The sequence below is a fragment of the Barbus barbus genome (genome assembly GCF_936440315.1).
Source record: "Barbus barbus genome assembly, chromosome: 35".
Taxonomy (NCBI): domain Eukaryota; kingdom Metazoa; phylum Chordata; class Actinopteri; order Cypriniformes; family Cyprinidae; genus Barbus; species Barbus barbus.
The window spans coordinates 24,660,281-24,679,721 of NC_136763.1; the positions used below are offsets into that span (position 1 = coordinate 24,660,281).

The 19,441-nt window shown below is 36.4% G+C and overlaps 1 protein-coding gene across 1 annotated transcript in view; it reads right to left on the reverse strand.

The window, feature by feature from the left end:
- The window catches only part of LOC306855002 (growth/differentiation factor 11-like), a gene marked incomplete at both ends in the record, with an annotated part of 42,867 nt that extends 32,630 nt beyond the window's left edge, over positions 1-10,237 (reverse strand). Inside the window, one exon of the mRNA XM_079393373.1 lies at positions 9,820-10,237. Within this exon, the coding sequence (XP_079249499.1) occupies positions 9,820-10,237 (418 nt within the window). The remainder of the gene's footprint in view (positions 1-9,819) is intronic.
- Between the last annotated feature and the right edge of the window lie 9,204 nt (positions 10,238-19,441).

Sequence of the window (19,441 nt, forward strand, 5' to 3'; positions counted from 1 at the left end):
CCATTTTATATCAGCCTGTCTACAAATGTGAAAATATACTACTCTCCCTAGGAGCAGACATCCTGCAAAGATCACTCAAAGAACAAAGGACAATCTTGAAAGAGGTGAGAAAACATTGCAAAAGATCCCCAGAAAATTCTGCAAACTGTGAAAGTCTTTGTTAATGTGTCTAATACGAGAATGTTGTCCATGAAAAGACAACCTGTTGGGGAAAAAGGTATGCCTCATGCCCAAATCATCTAAATGTTCAACAAAGCTTCTGGGAAAATGCTCTGTGGACAGTTGAGACAAACGTTGAAGTATATTTGACTAAAATTAAAATGACATTACATTTAAAATATTAAAACTAAAATGAATATAAATTATATTAAAATAAAATGATTTTATACATGATATAAAGCAAGTGTGTCTCTTCAGAAGACTTGGATTAAAACGTTACATAATCCTGAAGATTAAGCCATAATTCTAATGATGATTTGGTGTGTGATTCAGCACAATTAAAATTAGTTGTGATGCTTAATATAGTGTGGAAAAGACAGTTTCAGGTTGATGTTTTTCTTTGTTTGTTTTTTTTAAGTGCAAGGCTATGCCATACACTGCTTTAAAGGAGAAAACAAATTCTGGATAAGGAACCAAGATAAGGCCAAAAGTAAATGGCCCAAATGCACAACAACAACTGTAGATACTACACAGAGTATCCAGTTTGAGAAACAGACCTCTCAATGGTTCTCAGATGGCAGCTTCAGTTACACTTTAGATTAGAGAACACTATTTACTATTAACTCTTAGTTAAAAGTGAATATGTGTTTCCTAATCTAAAGTATCACCACAGCATCTTTAACTTTAACACCAACTTTATCTGAAACAGTCTACAAGAATGCATAAGGTCTGCAAAGTTGTTATAGTTGAAAAGCATGTTAAGTTCACTTACTTGTTTCTCCGAAAAATAGTGCTACAGCCAGTTATTCGAATTTGAAATGTGCATTCCATGTCAGAATGTCTGTTTTTGTCTTGGGCTGTGTAATTTCACCCACTGCCAATTTACCCAGTAGTATGTCGACATCCCAAGTTGCTAAATGGTGGAGAAAACAGCATATTGAAGCCATGGAAAGCCAGCAAACTGGGTCAGAGATTGCAGATAATACCTGATCTAAAAAGCCACCGCATCCATCTAAAAAGCAACACTCTAAAGAGAAACAACACTCTCCAGTATTTTGAATTTATTTTGTGCTCTGCACTTAACCCATCCAAGTGCACACACACAGCAGTGAGTAATAAATCCACACTCAGAGCAGCTGCGGCACCTGGAGAGTGATTGGGGGGTTTGATGCCTTACTCAAGAGCACCTCAGTTGTGTGTAACGAAGGTGGAATAGAGCACTGTTAATTCACTCCCCCCTGTACTGAGAATCGAACCCGTGACCTTCAGGTTACAAGTCCAACTTTCTAACCATTAGGCCCCCTAAACTGTATATGTACCTACATTTCACTGCTTGTTATACTCTGTATAATTGTGTATGTGACAAATAAAACTCTTGAATCTTGAATCTTGATATACTGCAAAACTTTCTTTGCAAATATTTCTATTTATTTCCCTTGATAACATTGACATCATAATGCACATGCTAAACTGTGTTTGTATTCTTCGGATAAGATGTTTGAAGGCATGGCAAAAACAAGCACCTCTAAAATTGTAATAAATAGCCCATTTAACATCCCAGCTTAATACATTGCAAAATAAATATTTACCCAAAGGCCACAAAACAATGACATGTTTATTGGATTATTCTGGCAGCTTTTTGCAAAACCGTACTTTTCACAGGCCTTGCTATAAGCTCTTGGCAACAAGTTCAGAAACTGACAACAGAGTGACAGAGACCATAGCAAACATACCCTGCTGCCTGTCTCTTTAGATTATTCACACACACCCCAGTGGTCAGGGGTTAGAGTTAAGCCCTAAAGATCACTATCCCATTAAAGATATCTACATTGCCTTCCAATCTACTGAACGTTTAAGCATATTTCATAAACTGTATATCGATATATGTCTGTTTCAGATGGTTTGATGGTAAAGACTGGTGTTCAGGATGGAAATTAATATTGAAAGCGAGAACACATTACAGATAATGACATTTAGTTCTCTAGGGACTACTACTGAATGATGGATGGGGGAGGGGATAAAATCAATTCAGAGATTTTGGACTTTTATTTACGTGTAATATCAGGGGTTTCTTCTACAGGCAATGCCTGATATGTTTTTGTTCAATTTCAAACTATTCCAACTGAACAAACAGATTATCATTGAATTACTTGTTATTATCATTGAATTATTAATTATATGTGATGTGAAATAGTGGAATTGTAAAGAAAACTACAAATACTACATGACTGAATGCCAAAATGTAGATGATATTTCAGTAATGTATCACCTGTTGTTGTTTTTATAAACAAACAGTCTGTGGTAATGCATGCTGGGGTCTAGGTTGATCAACATTTTATGCATTTTTTGAATTTGTTTTTGCATGCCTATTATTCCTATTTTCTTTTCTTAATTTTCCTAATAGCAAATGTCAAACACACATCAAGGGATGTGTGTGCTAGAGAGCTCAGACTTTGGATAAATGTGGCTCAAGGGTATCCCTGTGCACCTCTGCAAATTAATCATTCTGACACGTTCACGACCCTTCTAATAAGACAGGGCCCACAGAGCACCCCCCATCATCCCAGCCTATGCTGCCTCGCTCCTTCTTTGTTTGGCCCCCTATCCCAGGAGATCGGAGAGCTGAAGTGGGGGAGGACATGGGACAGAGGACTGGTGTGTGTTGAGAAAATGGGGGGTACAGATCGCAAGTGACACCCTCATTCAGAATGCTCCTGGGGGACAGGGCCAGGCACAAGACTCCTATCACAGTTTAGGCAGCGCAGCCCCCCATGCTCAACAAAAGCATGTCCTGCACGCTCCCCATAATAATGGGGGTATTTAGCTACTAAAAATGTTCTAAAAATCTCTATTGTATACATTAACCAAGCGCAATAACAATATATACACAAAAGTGCAGATATGAGATTGATTATTTATTTACTCATTTATGCATTAAGGAATACATTGGAGCCACCACAATCAAGAAACAGTGATTAAGGTGCAATCTTACTGTTGCACAAATCTAGAAACTATACCTTATTATTATTATTATTATTAATAAACCTGGAGAAAACTGACTTATATCAGATGTACTAGAGAAGTATAAACAATTGCTTGACAGATGGCTGATCCATTGGCGGCAAAATCTATGCAAATTTAGCAGATTAGTCACAATAAAGAACATTGATAGTTTCCCTAAACCTACTTAAATGTTAAGCAATAATGCTTGTTTTAAAGATTTACTGTTACCTACCGTACTGTCTTTTAAGTTTTGGGTAAAGCTTAACCAAGTGTAGTCAATTTTTATTCTGTACAGTGCATTTCACTACGACTATTATTATGTTGCAAATATGTTGCCATACAAAGATTCTGAAATATTTAAAGTATGAATTAAACTTGCCATAAAAGCCCCCTTTAATATGACAGTGTCTATCTCGACAATTATGTTGACTCACAAATGTACATATAATATAGCTTGCTCAAAATGTAAATATTTGTCAAAATGTGTTTTATTTATTTATATATATATATATATATATACACACACACACACACATATACATGTGGAAACTCTAAATACTAAGGCAATTAACTGATAAGTCTAAAGCTGTATGTGTGCCTTCATTTTAGATTCTATTTAAAAAAAAGAACATCTGAGCCTTTTTTTTTCAGTTCCCCCTTGGCTCACAGATCATTGTTGTGGCCTAATTTTAAATGGCAATCTGTCCAAATAAATAATTCATGAAATGAATTAATTTATATTCATGTTTGCTGACATTATTTTTCTTTTTGGCACTGAAAATGAGATGACTGACAATGAAAAAGGGGGCATCTTCTGACCTCTGTGCTCCTCATTTTCTCTCTGTATATCCCATATGTGATGGTGCATATTTTGTTGATATTACTCAACAGCATTGTTGAATAACCCCCCCCCCCCCTCCCCCCGTAATAATAGCTGTTTTCATGTGGTATGTAATTCTATACTTGTAGCTGTTTAACATGTGATTCTTCATAAAAAGGACATATTAAATGGAATAATATGTCTTTAGCTTTGCTTCCAAATGAATCCTTGGTATTCATGTTTTGAGGATATATATTTGTAAATCTGTTTATAGTGTACTTATATATATATATATATATATATATATATATATACACACACACATATATGTATGTATATATATATATATATACATATATACATACACACACACACACACACACACACATATACATATATATATATATATATATATATATATATATATATATATATATATACATATACATACATATATATATCACTGACTAGATGAACAGAGCACATGGGCTCTTTATACACTGTAATGCCTTGCCTTCTCATATTCAATTCTACATTATCATCACAGGGTGACATTTTGATTTTTCACTCAAATGCTGAAATGAAATACAAGTTTCTGTGACTGTTGAAAGTGCATTATTTAATGATGCAAGTGTTGCTCAGTTTATGATTGGTTGTTTGTTGCTAAACAACTGGCTGTTACATTCTAATGCCATATCGTTCAAACAGTAAAGCTCTAGCACCACAATAGAGTGCAACAGTGCCCATCCTCTTTTTCAGTGGCCTTAGTTCTGGAAGTAATTTTCCAGTTCATTTTTATCACAAGGTTTTTAAATAGGTCTTTGTTTAAGAGTCACAAGCCAAGAACCAAACCAACCAGAGATGATTAACAACATTACAAACTTCGAATTGGAACAAAAAAGTATTTAAATGAGGAAATGTAATGAGGGTAAGAACTACAATCCCATGAAACAGTGTGAAATACATACGTACATTGAAAACAAGAAAAATATTAAACTATTGATTTAAAGATTGAAATAATATATTTTGTTTACTCCAAAATGTACATTGAATTTAAGAGCCTAGTGAATGTTTGAGAGCCTAGGGAAAATAATGGGTGTGGGGGGAGTGCAATATTGTTTTACTGCAGCATTAGTTCTTAATATCTTCCTGAATAATCTGGGTTCATAATGGCTGATAAAGATAAGGCAGCTGGGTTTTTGCACTTCATTACATTACTATTTTGTATTAATTTGTCTTAAATCATAACTCATCCATGTTTGCAGTTTCACTCTGTTCAGTGAAACAGTGGTTTCTTCCCCTAGTCAATCACTGGTCTACCTGGAGTAGTCAATTACTCTATCAAAGAGAGGTTTTGATTTATAAACTATGATCTTGAGACAAGATTTTGGTTTCTTAAAAAAAAGGCTGAGTGGCCGACACAGTGTGGGAAAATTCCAAAGCAGATTGCTAATACAGATTCAATTTTTAATGTAATATTTAACTGCATATTTAGGCACATTCCCACAAAGTCTTAGAATTCATGGGTACTCTTTTATGGACTATGACTGGCTAAATCCCCAGACAATACCTAAAATGTCATTCTCCTCAGCAATCCCAAGGCAACAGAAATTTATAATGAAATATATAGCAAAAGCATAATTATGCCTCAGTTTTATCATCATGAAATAATTGACCATGTTCATGTGCAACATGTTCTGTGTGCAACCTTTATATATTGCCTTTGAATGTAGTTTGACTAAGGGAAAATAATATATACAGTATGATATTGAAATGAGATTATACTCACTTTACTGCTCAGGCATTACTTGATGCAAGAACAGTACATATATAACTCCAGAGAGATCCATACAAAACATTATTATATTTTCAGGTTATAATACATAATACTACAAGTTTTGAGTTGTCAGTATATGTATGTGTGTGTGTGTGTGTGTTTATATATATAAATAAATAAATATATATATATATATATATATATATATATATATATATATATATATATTTATTTATTTAATTTTTTTCATGTTTGAGATGCAGTTTTATTTGTCGCATGTAATGACTTCAGTACCTGCTTATCTGGGTCTGGATTTGCTCCAGAAGGGGAGCAGAAGCATTGAACCGTGGGAAGAGGAAAGAGAATGAGAGAAAGAAAGAGAGGCATTCTTGAGAGAACAGTGAAATTGTACCCAGGGTATAATGGACTTCAGTTCCATTGAAAGTTTATTAGCCAAAAAATGGACTACATGAAGCGTTATTTCTACAACACTTCTGTTCTTTAATTACCTCACTTATTATTTTGTGTTTACAAAACAGGAAAGAAAAACATGAGTTTGCTTTCTTGCTTTATTTTATTCCTCTTTCACTCTCTCAAATGAACAGGAAAGTCTGCGAGTAGTCTAAGGCACAGGTGTTCACATGGTGAATTAATACTAAAAAAAACTTCCCACACACACTTCCCATTGATCAGAGGATGGTCGGACAACCGTCTTGTCTTTTTAGCATTCTCTCTTCTAATGTTTATGGTTCCTGCACCTTCAGGAAATTACCCTTTTATAGGGTCAACACAATAAAAGACCTTTGGTTTTTTTCCTAGTTGGGAGTGGTTAGTGGGTTGGTGTTTGTGAATGTGTGTATATGTGTGTATGTGACTTTGTGTGTGTGAAAGAAAGACATTTTAGGTGGGGGAGGCAGTGCTTGTAGTGTTGTTTAATCTCCTACCCATCCTTTTTGACATTTTAGGTGGGGGTAGTAGTGTTTAATCTACTAGTTCTCTTTTGCGGCCAAAGAAAAAGACCTGAAGAGGTTAATTGGCTCCTCATCCAATATATCACATTGCTGTGAACTCTCTGACCCTTCTTGTCAATAGGAGGCCTTTTCCTCTCTGACTTGATGAATGTGTGTTTCTATGGGAGTGTACTGCAGAGTAAAATTTTTGGAGAACAAAAAGATAAATTATGGCAAATTATATATATATCAGATAATTCAATCTCTCAAAACAATGAGTGCCCTACATTTTGTATTTCTACTGTCTTCTCCTAGCATTTGGCACAGTTTGGTGGTTGTTAGATGATAGTTCATGGCTGTCTAAACAGACAAAAAAGTAAAAAGTAAAAGTATAATGTTGCAGAGCATAATGATCACTGTTTGGAAATGTATTCATATTGCAATAAGTAAAACAAAAAAGTACAATTAAGTCAGGGAGGAGGGTGATTGTGTGTGCATGTTTATGTGGTTTATGAGGACACAAATTTGTATAATGACATGGGTATGACAGAGGTATTACAATATGAAGGTGGTTTATGAGGACACTGCCTATGTCCCCGTAATTCAAAAGGCTTAAAAAACATACTAAATGGTGTTTTTTTGAAAATCTAAAAATGCACAAAGTCTCCTGTGAGGGCTAAGTTTAGGTGTAGGGTTGGTGTAGGGCAATAGCACACACAGTTTGTTCAGTATAAAAACCATTACGCCTATGGAGAGTCCCCATAAACCACAAAAACCAACATGTGTGTGTGTGTGTGTGTGTGGTGAGAGTATAAGCAGACAAATTACTGACAAAAACAAAAACCACAGGCTGTAATGAAAGCTCACTGACAAGGGAGAAAGGTTTGGTCTAAATATATAGACTGGCAACAACTGAGCTCTAATAGTCGATTTTCTACTCTGGCCTGTACACATGCACAGCAAAATTCAGAACAGAGGCAGAACAAAACATACCAGTGCAACGTCTATTATATCATATGTCCACCTTTATATGTAACACCCAAAATATAAGCTTTAATAGTGGGAAAATCTAACAAGACACCTTTGAATGTACTAGAGCAGCAATGTGTTAAGTAATGTATTTTACGATATTATGTATATTTGATCTTTATATTAGTCACCTACTAGTAATGTGCATACTGTAGCCTACACAAAGGGGTATAAGGAGAGAACTACCTTTTTTGGCGAGAAAGAGACAGTTTTGTTTTTGTGGGATTGCATTTAATGTCACAAGCATTTGCTTTTGTTAGCCAGTGGAGAACTGACTGCTTGTGTGATAAAGAATGAGAATGGGAGATGATCATGGATGCAGTGATGGGAGTGGGAAGCTGAAGAAACATGGATTACTGAAAATAATAATAATAATAATAATAATAATAATAAAGGAAAAGTAAAGACAAACTTAAAGAAACCTGCAAAGAAACAACATTATAAGAAATCTTGGAAGAATATAGTAATGGTTTAATTTTTATGATATTCAATTTAAACTTTAATATAGATATTATATAACACAAAACAAGAATAAAATAATAGAAAGGAAGCAGAATAAAAGAATAGAATAAAATGAGAGCCCACTGAATAAACTCAAATTAGTATTTGAAAAGGGATGCAACACAAAAAGAACATACATTTGACTAATTACATGAAACTTCTCTACTACCTTGAAATATTTTGAAAGTTATATTTTCAAACAAACAAACAAATAAATACAGTTGATGTTTAATACATGAGTAAATGCACTCCCTGAACCATGTGATGGTCAAAATGACATAGCTCTTCTCAGACTGCACAGCTACAACAACAATCTATGACAACAAAAAAGCTATTTATAAAAGCCATCCATGAGCTTTGCAGCCGTTAAATGATCATTTATGTGATTCGTCTCTTGAATGTAAAGCGCGTTCATTATGCCAGCGGGAACGTGGGCTGTGTGACAATCAACGGAGAGGTTAGTTAGGGGAACACAAACCTATCTTTGTTCACTCTGGTCAGAAAAAAAAACGGATTATTTGCTCGGCTTTTCATCTGCCTTGTGCGGAATACATTATGTGTGTAAATGTTGTTGAACCCCGGCTATTCTCAGCGAAAAGGTCACACACTCCCCTCGACCCAAACTCCTCCACGGGCTTTGTGTCCACACTAAAGTGAAAAAACGGGCTATGCCTATAAACTTCACATTTAAAGGCAAGCGCAGTCGTAAGGCGCTGCTGCTGCTGCTGTAAGGAAAACAATAGTAGTGTTTTGGGGCACTTTTTCTAGCAGAGACTAAAGGCAACAGAGCCTGCTTGTGCAAGACGGTTCTTTGGCAACTGCTTTAAAGCACATCATTTTTAATACTAATATCTATTAATCATCTGAAATACTATATGAAGAGTTTATTTGCAAAAACAGATAACTCAGTTTTTAAAAAATGTTCAAAAATCATGTTTTTTTATTGTGCATTCCAATTAATCTCAATCAAACTGCATTTGGGTTATTTTGATTAGGTTAAAAATGTACAACAAAATACAGCTAACTAACGCAATAAAACACAATAAAAACAGGATAACATAATAAAAAACATGATTTTTGACAATTTAAAAAAACGGAGTTATCTGTTTTTGCAAATAAACTCTTCAGATATATATTTTAATTATAATGTAGCCTACTCGGAAGCGACACTGAGCGCATCTGCCTATCATGCCTTTTTACATTGTCCTTATTGATTTATTAGCCTAAACGTAAACGGGCACGAGCGCAACCAAGTGAAGGCAGATCAGTATAGGCTATCTATCTATCTATCTATCTATCTATCTATCTATCTATCTATCTATCTATCTATCTATCTATCTATCTATCTATCTATCCCCCCGCCCCCCTCTCTCTATAAAGCATTACAATGTTGACATTTATGATCAACCTTTCGCATTTGTCCCATACAAAATCTAATAAACAGCCATATGCCACTAAACTTTTCATAGATGTGGAACTGCATTTAAAGAGTGCAGAGAACACTTAAAGTGTGTAGATCATTAGCTTAAGCTACATAATTTTTTAAACAAGTAAAAAAATCTAAAAGTTCTGTAACTCACGCTCTGAGGCCATGGTGATGACGGACTCGGTTGTGGCGTGATACTCATCGGCGTCCATGAAATCCTCTAGGGAGGATGCGTCCCCCTGGAAGTCGTGATGGTCCAGAAGCTGCTGCAGCGGAGGTGCTTTTGGAAGAAGCTGATTAACCACCTCTCTGCTGATGTTGGGCGCTTGTTTTAAGCGCAGTTTGCTAAGGATTTGTGATTTGATTGTTTCCAGCCGTAAGACTTTACTCTGTTCTCTCCAAACGCACGCTGAACACTCTGGAGAGTCCACATCCTCCAGATCAAAGAGAGAGACTCCAGCATCCGAGGACATCTCACTCAGTGGATCCTGAAAGAGGTCCGGCTCATCGCTCCCGGACAGTCCCAAAGAAATAAGAACCGTTAAACACAACAAAAAGTTATACCTTGTCATGATGTTAGTATCAACGGGTTTCCTCTTGACTTTGAAAGATACTGTGGTTCTTATCTTGAGAATATTTATTCGAGCAACGAATTACCTAGCCTATCTAAAAAGAAATTAAGACGTTTTAGCAGGATATATATTCCATTTTAAACGGACAAAGCGACGAGTATAATCGGATTCTTTTAAAGAACGTTCCTTTTTGCATTTCAGTTTGTGTTTTCAAGTCCTTTTATCAGCTACCTGCTTCACTGTCGGAAAATATTTTAGCATGTCTTTTTCAACTGTACAAATGCGTCTATAAAGCCCCCTTTATATATCACTGCTGCCTAGTGGCGTAATCCGTCTCTATTGGCTAACATTTCAACAAAAGGCTCACAGGTTTGTCACTAAATCGAGAGAGAGAGAGAGAGAGTGAGAGAGAGAGAGAGAGAGAGAGAGAGAGAGAGAATGTATTGTCTATATTCTGACACTCTGAACCACGCAATATAAGTTTAGCTGGGCCTACTAGACACAAACTTTATAAGTGAAGTTAACTTTTCATTGCAGATATAGTTTATAGGCTATTTTAGCCCTAATTTAATCAGTGTTACCTTGTGCAAAGAACGCTATTTGCAGGTTAGATTCTTGCTTTTGATATAGGCATCACTTTTTCTGAATTACTATGTAAATAAAAATCTAATTGCCATTTTAAAAAAAAAAAAGTTTATTAATATGATCACCTAACTTAAAAAGGATTTTGCCTATGCTCACCTAAATATGAGAGAGCGTACGAATATAAAACTTTAAATTGGAAACAGTGAGAACCACTCCGCGTTTTGTACAAATCGTTGTTTGATTTGGGAACACGTTCGCCGAAGGCTTTAAGACCAAGCAGAATCCTCTCCCCGGTCACTTGCGTTGGCTTTGCAGCTAGCATTGCAAGCGGATACCCCTTTTCACCGTCCACGTTTTGACAACAAATAACTTTGGGCAAACGCAGACAACGTGATTATTATTCAAGAGTCCAACAGCCAGCCATGCATTAGCGCGACTATCCGCTTGTTAAGTCTGACGTCACGCCTACTGGGTCCAAAAGCTCTGTCACACACCATAAGCAAACAACAGTGCTAACACTTCAAAAAAATTCTTTATTGTTTTACATTAATGTAGTCTCTAGAATAGCTATTTTCCTGAGCTAGGAGTGTCTTCTTAAAAGTGTAATAAATTATAGTGTGATAAATTATCTGTACTATTCCTGTTTTTTTTTAAGTTGCATTAATGTTTGTTATTTTGCACCTGCGGTATTAAGCAAACTTCTAAAACTTTAAAAGTTCAACCACTGATTTCAGAAAAATTAGTAATATTTTATAAGATATTACTAATATCTATTAGTATTTATACTAATATATACTTTATTAGTATATATACTAATAAAGGCTCAGAAAACAGTCTTATGTCTTGATGGTGTCTTTAATAATGACACATCTCAGCAGCATTCAACATACACAAGTGTCATACACTGCGCTCTAGATTTTCTCAGCTTTGAACAGTGCTACTGAACTGCTTAACACTATGCGCTACTGACATCTATTGGGCACTCTTGGTTTTACAATACATGTGCAACATTCCCCCACTTTTATGACTCCCTTAATAAACAAACTCCAGCTGGTCCAAATGCAGCAGCTAGAGTTCTTAATAGAACCAGGAAATATGACCATATTATCTTGGTTCTGTCAACACTGCACTGGCTCCCTATTAAACATTGTATACATTTATACATAATATTGTGTGTTGTATTGCAGCCTGGAATGAAACCACACCATACCAGCCCCCCAACTGTCGTCTTTAGCTTGCTTAGTTGGGGACACAGATACTATTTGAACTCAAATGACCAGGGCAATGACAGCACTGAATCAATGATGAACTGACTTTAACTAAAAAGCTATTGTTTTAATGTTTACTATTGTCCTCTTGCATTATCTATAAACTATTTTTTATATTGTACTATTTATACTGTAAAGCTGCTTTAACACAGTCTGTTTTGTATGAAGCACTATATAAGTAAAGGTGACGTCTTCAGAGAGCAACAAAAATGTGTCATGATTTGAATAGAACTCAGTACTTTCATCTGTGTTGTGTGTCCCTTTGGTTTAAGGCAAGGCAAGGCAAGGCAAGTTTATTTATATAGCACATTTCATACACAGTGGTAATTCAAAGTGCTTTACATAAAAGAAAGTGAAATAGACATTAAAATCAATAAAAACATGGAAATAAGAATAATAAAAACAAGGAATTTTAAAATGATATAGAAAATGATTTAAAATAAATTTAAAGAAAATGATTATACATAAAATGTATTGCAGTCAGTTCGGACATACAGCACAGTGCTCATTCAAATGCACAGTTAAACAGGTGAGTTTTGAGTCTTGATTTAAATGTTGCTAATGTTTTAGCACATCTGATCTCTTCTGGAAGCTGGTTCCAGCTGCGGGCCGCATAATAGCTAAAAGCAGACTCCCCTTGTTTTGTGTGAACCCTTGGTATTTCTAACTGACTCGATCCTAATGATCTGAGTGGTCTGTTTGGTTTATATTCAGTGAGCATATCAGCAATATATTTAGGTCCTAGGCCATTGAGTGACTTATAAACGAGTAAAAGTACTTTAAAATCAATCCTAAATGTAACTGGAAGCCAGTGTAAGGACCTGAGGACTGGTGTGATATGCTCAGATTTTCTGGTTCTAGTCAGAATCCTGGCAGCAGCGTTCTGGATGAGCTGCAGTTGTCTAATGGTCTTCTTGGGAAGGCCGGTGAGGAGACCATTACAGTAATCCACCCTGCTGGTGATAAAGGCATGAACAAGTTTCTCCAAGTCTTGATTGGAGACAAAACATCTAATTCTTGCAATATTTTTGAGATGATAGTATGCTGATTTAGTTATTGCTTTGACATGACTACTGAAACTAAGGTCTGTCTCCAGAATCACCCCAAGATTTCTGACTTGATTTTTAGTTGTTTGACCCCTAGAGTCAAGGTATGCATTCACCTTGAGAACTTCATCTTTGTTTCCAAATGCAATGACTTCAGTTTTCTCCTTGTTTAACTGAAGAAAGTTCTGGCACATCCAACTGTTAATTTCATCAATGCATTGGCAGAGGGAGTCAATGGGGCTGTAGTCATTTGGAGATAAGGCTAGGTAAATCTGAGTATCATCAGCATAGCTGTGATAGGCAATTTGGTTCTTCCTCATTATCTGACTTAGTGGGAGCATATACAGGTTAAACAAGAGCGGTGCAAGAATTGAGCCTTGTGGGACTCCACATGTCATGGCCGTCCACTTAGACTTATGCTCTCCTATACTCACATAATAACCTCTCCCTTCTAAGTATGACCTGAACCATTTGAGTGCCATCCCAGAAAGCCCGACCCAGTTTTCCAGTCTCTCTAAAAGTATGTTATGATCGACAGTGTCAAACGCAGCACTAAGATCTAGTAGTACCAGCACTGATATTTTGCCAGAATCAGAATTGACGCGAATATCATTTATTATCTTAATGAGTACTGTCTCTGTGCTGTGATGTGCTCGGAAACCAGACTGAAAATTGTCCAGGTATCCATTTGACTTTAAGTAGTTGTTCAGCTGATTAAAAACTACCTTTTCAATAATCTTACCTATGAAAGGAAGATTTGATATGGGTCTATAGTTGCTCAACATGGTGTTATCAAGATTGCGCTTTTTCAGAAGGGGCTTAACAACTGCAGTTTTGAGGGAGTTTGGAAAAGTCCCAGAAAGAAGTGAGGCATTCACCACTTCTAAGAGATCAGCCTCTAAACAGTTAAGCACATTTTTGAAAAAGGATGTGGGAAGTGTGTCAAGATAGCAGGTTGAAGATTTAAGGTGCTGTACTATTTCTTCCAAAATTTTGTTATCAATTTCTTTAAAAACACACATAGTCACTTCTTTTTGAAATTGCGGTCGAATCTGTGTGACCTCTGCATAACTTGAGGATGTGCCAATCGCCTTTCTGATATTATTGATCTTCTCAGAAAAGAAGGAAGCAAACTCATTGCATTTGCTGTCGGAGAGCATTTCACTGGGAATCTGACTTGGGGGGTTTGTCAGTCTCTCAACAGTCGCAAAAAGAGTGCGAGTGTTGTTTAAGTTACTGTTTATAAGGTTTGAAAAGAAAGTCTGTCTAGCTGTGGCTAGTTCCACATTGAAAGCATGAAGGCTGTCTTTATAGATGCTATAGTGAATTTCGAGTTTCGTCTTCCGCCACATCCGCTCAGCTTTTCTGCATTGTCTTTTCATGCTCTGAACTGCTGTTGATTTTCTCCAAATTGATTTCTGTTTCCCCGTCTTCTTGCTGACCTTTATCGGGGCAATATCATCAATAACATTCTTAATTTTTGAGTTAAATGACTCCAGGAGAAGATCAACAGAGTCTGCAGAAATGGTTGGTGTTAATGATATTGCCTCCATAAATAGCGCACTAGTGTTCTCGTTAATGCATCTCTTTCTGATAGAGACAGATCTAGATTCAGTGGTGACCGAGATCAATATATCAAAGAAAATACAGAAGTGATCAGATAGTGCTACATCCTTGATTACAATGGATGAGATGTTTAGACCTCTACTGATGAGTAAATCTAGGGTGTGTCCACGATTGTGTGTGGGTCCGTGCACATGCTGACTCAGGTCAAAAGTGTTTAAAACAGTTATAATTTCTTTTGTAGTTTTGATTTCTGCATTATCTATGTGAATATTAAAATCCCCTGCAATAGCAAAACAGTCAAACTCTGAGGAAATCATTGATAACAGTTCAGTGAAATCATCAACAAAGGCTGGAGAATATTTTGGAGGCCTGTAAATAATGATAAACAGGGTGCGTGGAGCACCTTTCAGCACAATACCTAGGTATTCAAAAGATGAATACTGACCAAATGACATTTGCTTGCACTGATAAACATCTTTAAACAGAGCAGCTACACCTCCACCTCTCCTAACAGTCCTGCAGACACTTATAAAATTAAAGTTAGGAGGGGCTGTTTCATGAAGGACTGTTGCACTGCAGCTGTCTTCTAACCATGTTTCATTTAAAAACATAAAATCCAGGTTGTTTGTGGTTATTAAATCGCTGATCAGAAATGATTTATTTTTAAGTGAGCGAATGTTTAAAAATGCTAACTTGATGGAATTACATTTTGTCTCTACAGCAATCTTAGATTGATGCATTAACACAAGCTTTAGCTTGCTTAGTTGGGGACACAGATACTATTTGAACTGAAATGACCAGGGCAATGACAGCACTGAATCAATGATGAACTGACTTTAACTAAAAAGCTATTGTTTTAATGTTTACTATTGTCCTCTTGCATTATCTATAAACTATTTTTTATATTGTACTATTTATACTGTAAAGCTGCTTTAACACAGTCTGTTTTGTATGAAGCACTATATAAGTAAAGGTGACGTCTTCAGAGAGCAACAAAAATGTGTCATGATTTGAATAGAACTCAGTACTTTCATCTGTGTTGTGTGTCCCTTTGGTTTAAGGCAAGGCAAAGATGTGGAACTGCATTTAAAGAGTGCAGAGAACACTTAAAGTGTGTAGATCATTAGCTTAAGCTACATAATTTTTTAAACAAGTAAAAAAATCTAAAAGTTCTGTAACTCACGCTCTGAGGCCATGGTGATGACGGACTCGGTTGTGGCGTGATACTCATCGGCGTCCATGAAATCCTCTAGGGAGGATGCGTCCCCCTGGAAGTCGTATAGTTTATATTTCATCCGACCAATAAAAGAAAAGTGTTTTTAATACACAAAAAAAAAGTCAACCTTCAAATAATTATGTTCAGTTATGCACTCAATACTTGGTCGGGAATCCTTTTGCAGAAATGACTGCTTCAATGCGGCGTGGCATGGAGGCAATCAGCCTGTGGCACTGCTGAGGTGTTATGGAGGCCCAGGATGCTTCGATAGCGGCCTTAAGCTCATCCAGAGTGTTGGGTCTTGCGTCTCTCAACTTTCTCTTCACAATATCCCACAGATTCTCTATGGGGTTCAGGTCAGGAGAGTTGGCAGGCCAATTGAGCACAGTAATACCATGGTCAGTAAACCATTTACCAGTGGTTTTGGCACTGTGAGCAGGTGCCAGGTCGTGCTGAAAAATGAAATCTTCATCTCCATAAAGCTTTTCAGCAGATGGAAGCATGAAGTGCTCCAAAATCTCCTGATAGCTAGCTGCATTGACCCTGCCCTTGATAAAACACAGTGGACCAACACCAGCATCACTGACTGTGGGTACTTGACACTGGACTTCAGGCATTTTGGCATTTCCCTCTCCCCAGTCTTCCTCCAGACTCTGGCACCTTGATTTCCGAATGACATGCAAAATTTGCTTTCATCCGAAAAAAGTACTTTGGACCACTGAGCAACAGTCCAGTGCTGCTTCTCTGTAGCCCAGGTCAGGCGCTTCTGCCGCTGTTTCTGGTTCAAAAGTGGCTTGACCTGGGGAATGCGGCACCTGTAGCCCATTTCCTGCACACGCCTGTACACGGTGGCTCTGGATGTTTCTACTCCAGACTCAGTCCACTGCTTCCGCAGGTCCCCCAAGGTCTGGAATCGGTCCTTCTCCACAATTTTCCTCAGGGTCCGGTCACCTCTTCTCGTTGTGCTGCGTTTTCTGCCACACTTTTTCCTTCCCACAGACTTCCCACTGAGGTGCCTTGATACAGCACTCTGGGAACAGCCTATTCGTTCAGAAATTTCTTTCTGTGTCTTACCCTCTTGCTTGAGGGTGTCAATGATGGCCTTCTGGACAGAAGTCTTACCCATGATTGCGGTTTTGAGTAATGAACCAGGCTGGGAGTTTTTAAAAGCCTCAGGAATCTTTTGCAGGTGTTTAGAGTTAATTAGTTGATTCAGATGATTAGGTTAATAGCTCGTTTAGAGAACCTTTTCATGATATGCTAATTTTTTGAGATAGGAATTTTGGGTTTTCATTAGCTGTATGCCAAAATCATCAATATTAAAACAATAAAAGGCTTGAACTACTTCAGTTGTGTTGTAATGAATCTAAAATATATGAAAGTCTAATGTTTATCAGTACATTACAGAAAATAATGAACTTTATCACAATATGCTAATTTTTTGAGAAGGACCTGTATTCCCTCGTGACAATTCATCTTTTGTTTTCCAATTTTAAATTTAAAACAACATCATTTTAATAAAGCCATATGATTGTTTACAAGAAAAGATGTAAAATAATGTATCATGTTGAGTAAAGAAAACCCATAATAAAATAATTGCTTTATTCCAACACTAGCAAAGATTTTACACCCAAAATAATGTGACCTGTTACCAGTGGTGTATAAAGTACCTGAAAGCGGTACTCAAGTAAAAGTACAGATATCTTACCAGAAAATTACTTTGGTAGAAGTTGAAGTCACCATTTAGAATATTACTTGGGTAAAAGTCTTAAAGTATGTGATATTTATTGTACTTAAGTATGAAAAGTATTTTTTATATATATTAAACGTACTTAAGTATTGAAAGTAAAAGTACTAGTAAATGCAAAATGGAAAATGAGCAAATAAATATATATAAAAATGTTCATACTGAGTAGCAAGATTGTGTTTAGTTTGAACTCTTTCTTCCATTTTGTATCTTTGGGTAAGAATAAGAAGCACTTCATCTGGTAGTCTTTCATTCCAACACAATAAAACATTTCTGGAATCTGCATCTGAAGTAATATTTAAATGTATTTACACAGTTCAGTGTAGCTCACAGGGGACATGGATGCATTTAACCTGCAGTTACAGATGCATAAATAGGCCTAATGTTTTGTTTTTAACATAAAACGTTGATTTGAAATCATTTAAAACATGAAAATAAATTAGTCAAATGTGAAATTAAAACTGCCAGTAGGTGGCAGCAAGTGACTGTTCATGATTGAGTCATTGAGATTCAACCGATTCATTCAAACGGCTGATTCATTCAGAAACAAAACATTTTACTGTGAATTGCTGAATCATTTATTCAAACGATTCGTTCAAAAAGCTGATTCATTCAATGAGTAAACACCGTCCATTGCTCAGAGATGCAAATCAGTGCTGAGATCTTTGTTTGGAACTATTTTCGTTGGCAAAAGTCACTTAATGCTAACTTTATTAAACTTGTATAAAATTATTACATTTCTTATCATGTTGATATCTGGGGGGAAAGGCACTCTTTGTGTGATATAGATTAAGTTAACTATATTAAATTATATAATTATAAAAATCATACAGAAGCATTTTTGCAGTCTGCAATTTAGAATGCTTTGAATTTTGAATTTTAATAGACTAATAAATCACGTGCGTAGTGGGGGCAAATTAAGTTTGATCATATTACATAGAGAATTAGGGGCTGGTGGTGGTTCACAAGATATTATTGGTTTCTGTAAAAACAAAGAAACAAAAAAAACAACTAACAATAATACTTATAATAATACGCTAATTATACTCCCAATAGCAATATAAACAAAAAATTATCTAAACGTTATTGTTGTCAGTCAAACTGATTTACTGAAATCAAACCATGAACGGTAATAGGTGAGCTCTACAATTGAGACTTGCACATGTTCTTAATGTCTAAATAACTGTGAATGATCTGTTATTTTGAGAGGGGAAAAACAATGGCCCTGAACAGTGGTCAAATGGCAACTTTGTGACAGTGCTGTAGCAACCTACCACATAAAATGAAGGAATTGCAACCTTTTGCATAAAGGCAAAACATATTTGCATAACATATCTGAGGAAGTTTAACCTGCCACAGGAGCTGCTGAAATAGTTCTACTCTGCCATCATTGAATCTGTTCTCTGCACTTCAGTAACTGTCTGGTTCAGCTCAGCTACCAAATCTGACCTCAGAAGACTAAGGAGGGTAGTCTGGACTGCTGAGCGAATCATTGGTACAACCCTCCCCACTCTCCAAGAATTGTACTTGCCCAGGGTGAGCAAAAGGGCTGGCAAAAGCACTCTGGACCCCTCACATCCAGCACACTCCCTCTTTGAACTGTTGCCGTCTGGTTGTTGCTTCAGAGCTCTGAGGACCAGAATGGCCAGCACAGGAACAGTTTCTTCCCTCAGGCAATCCATCTCATGAACACTTGACAACAAAATGTGTAACACATTACACTATCATACACTTATTTATTTAACACACATACTTACTTACATTTCAAATTTGCAC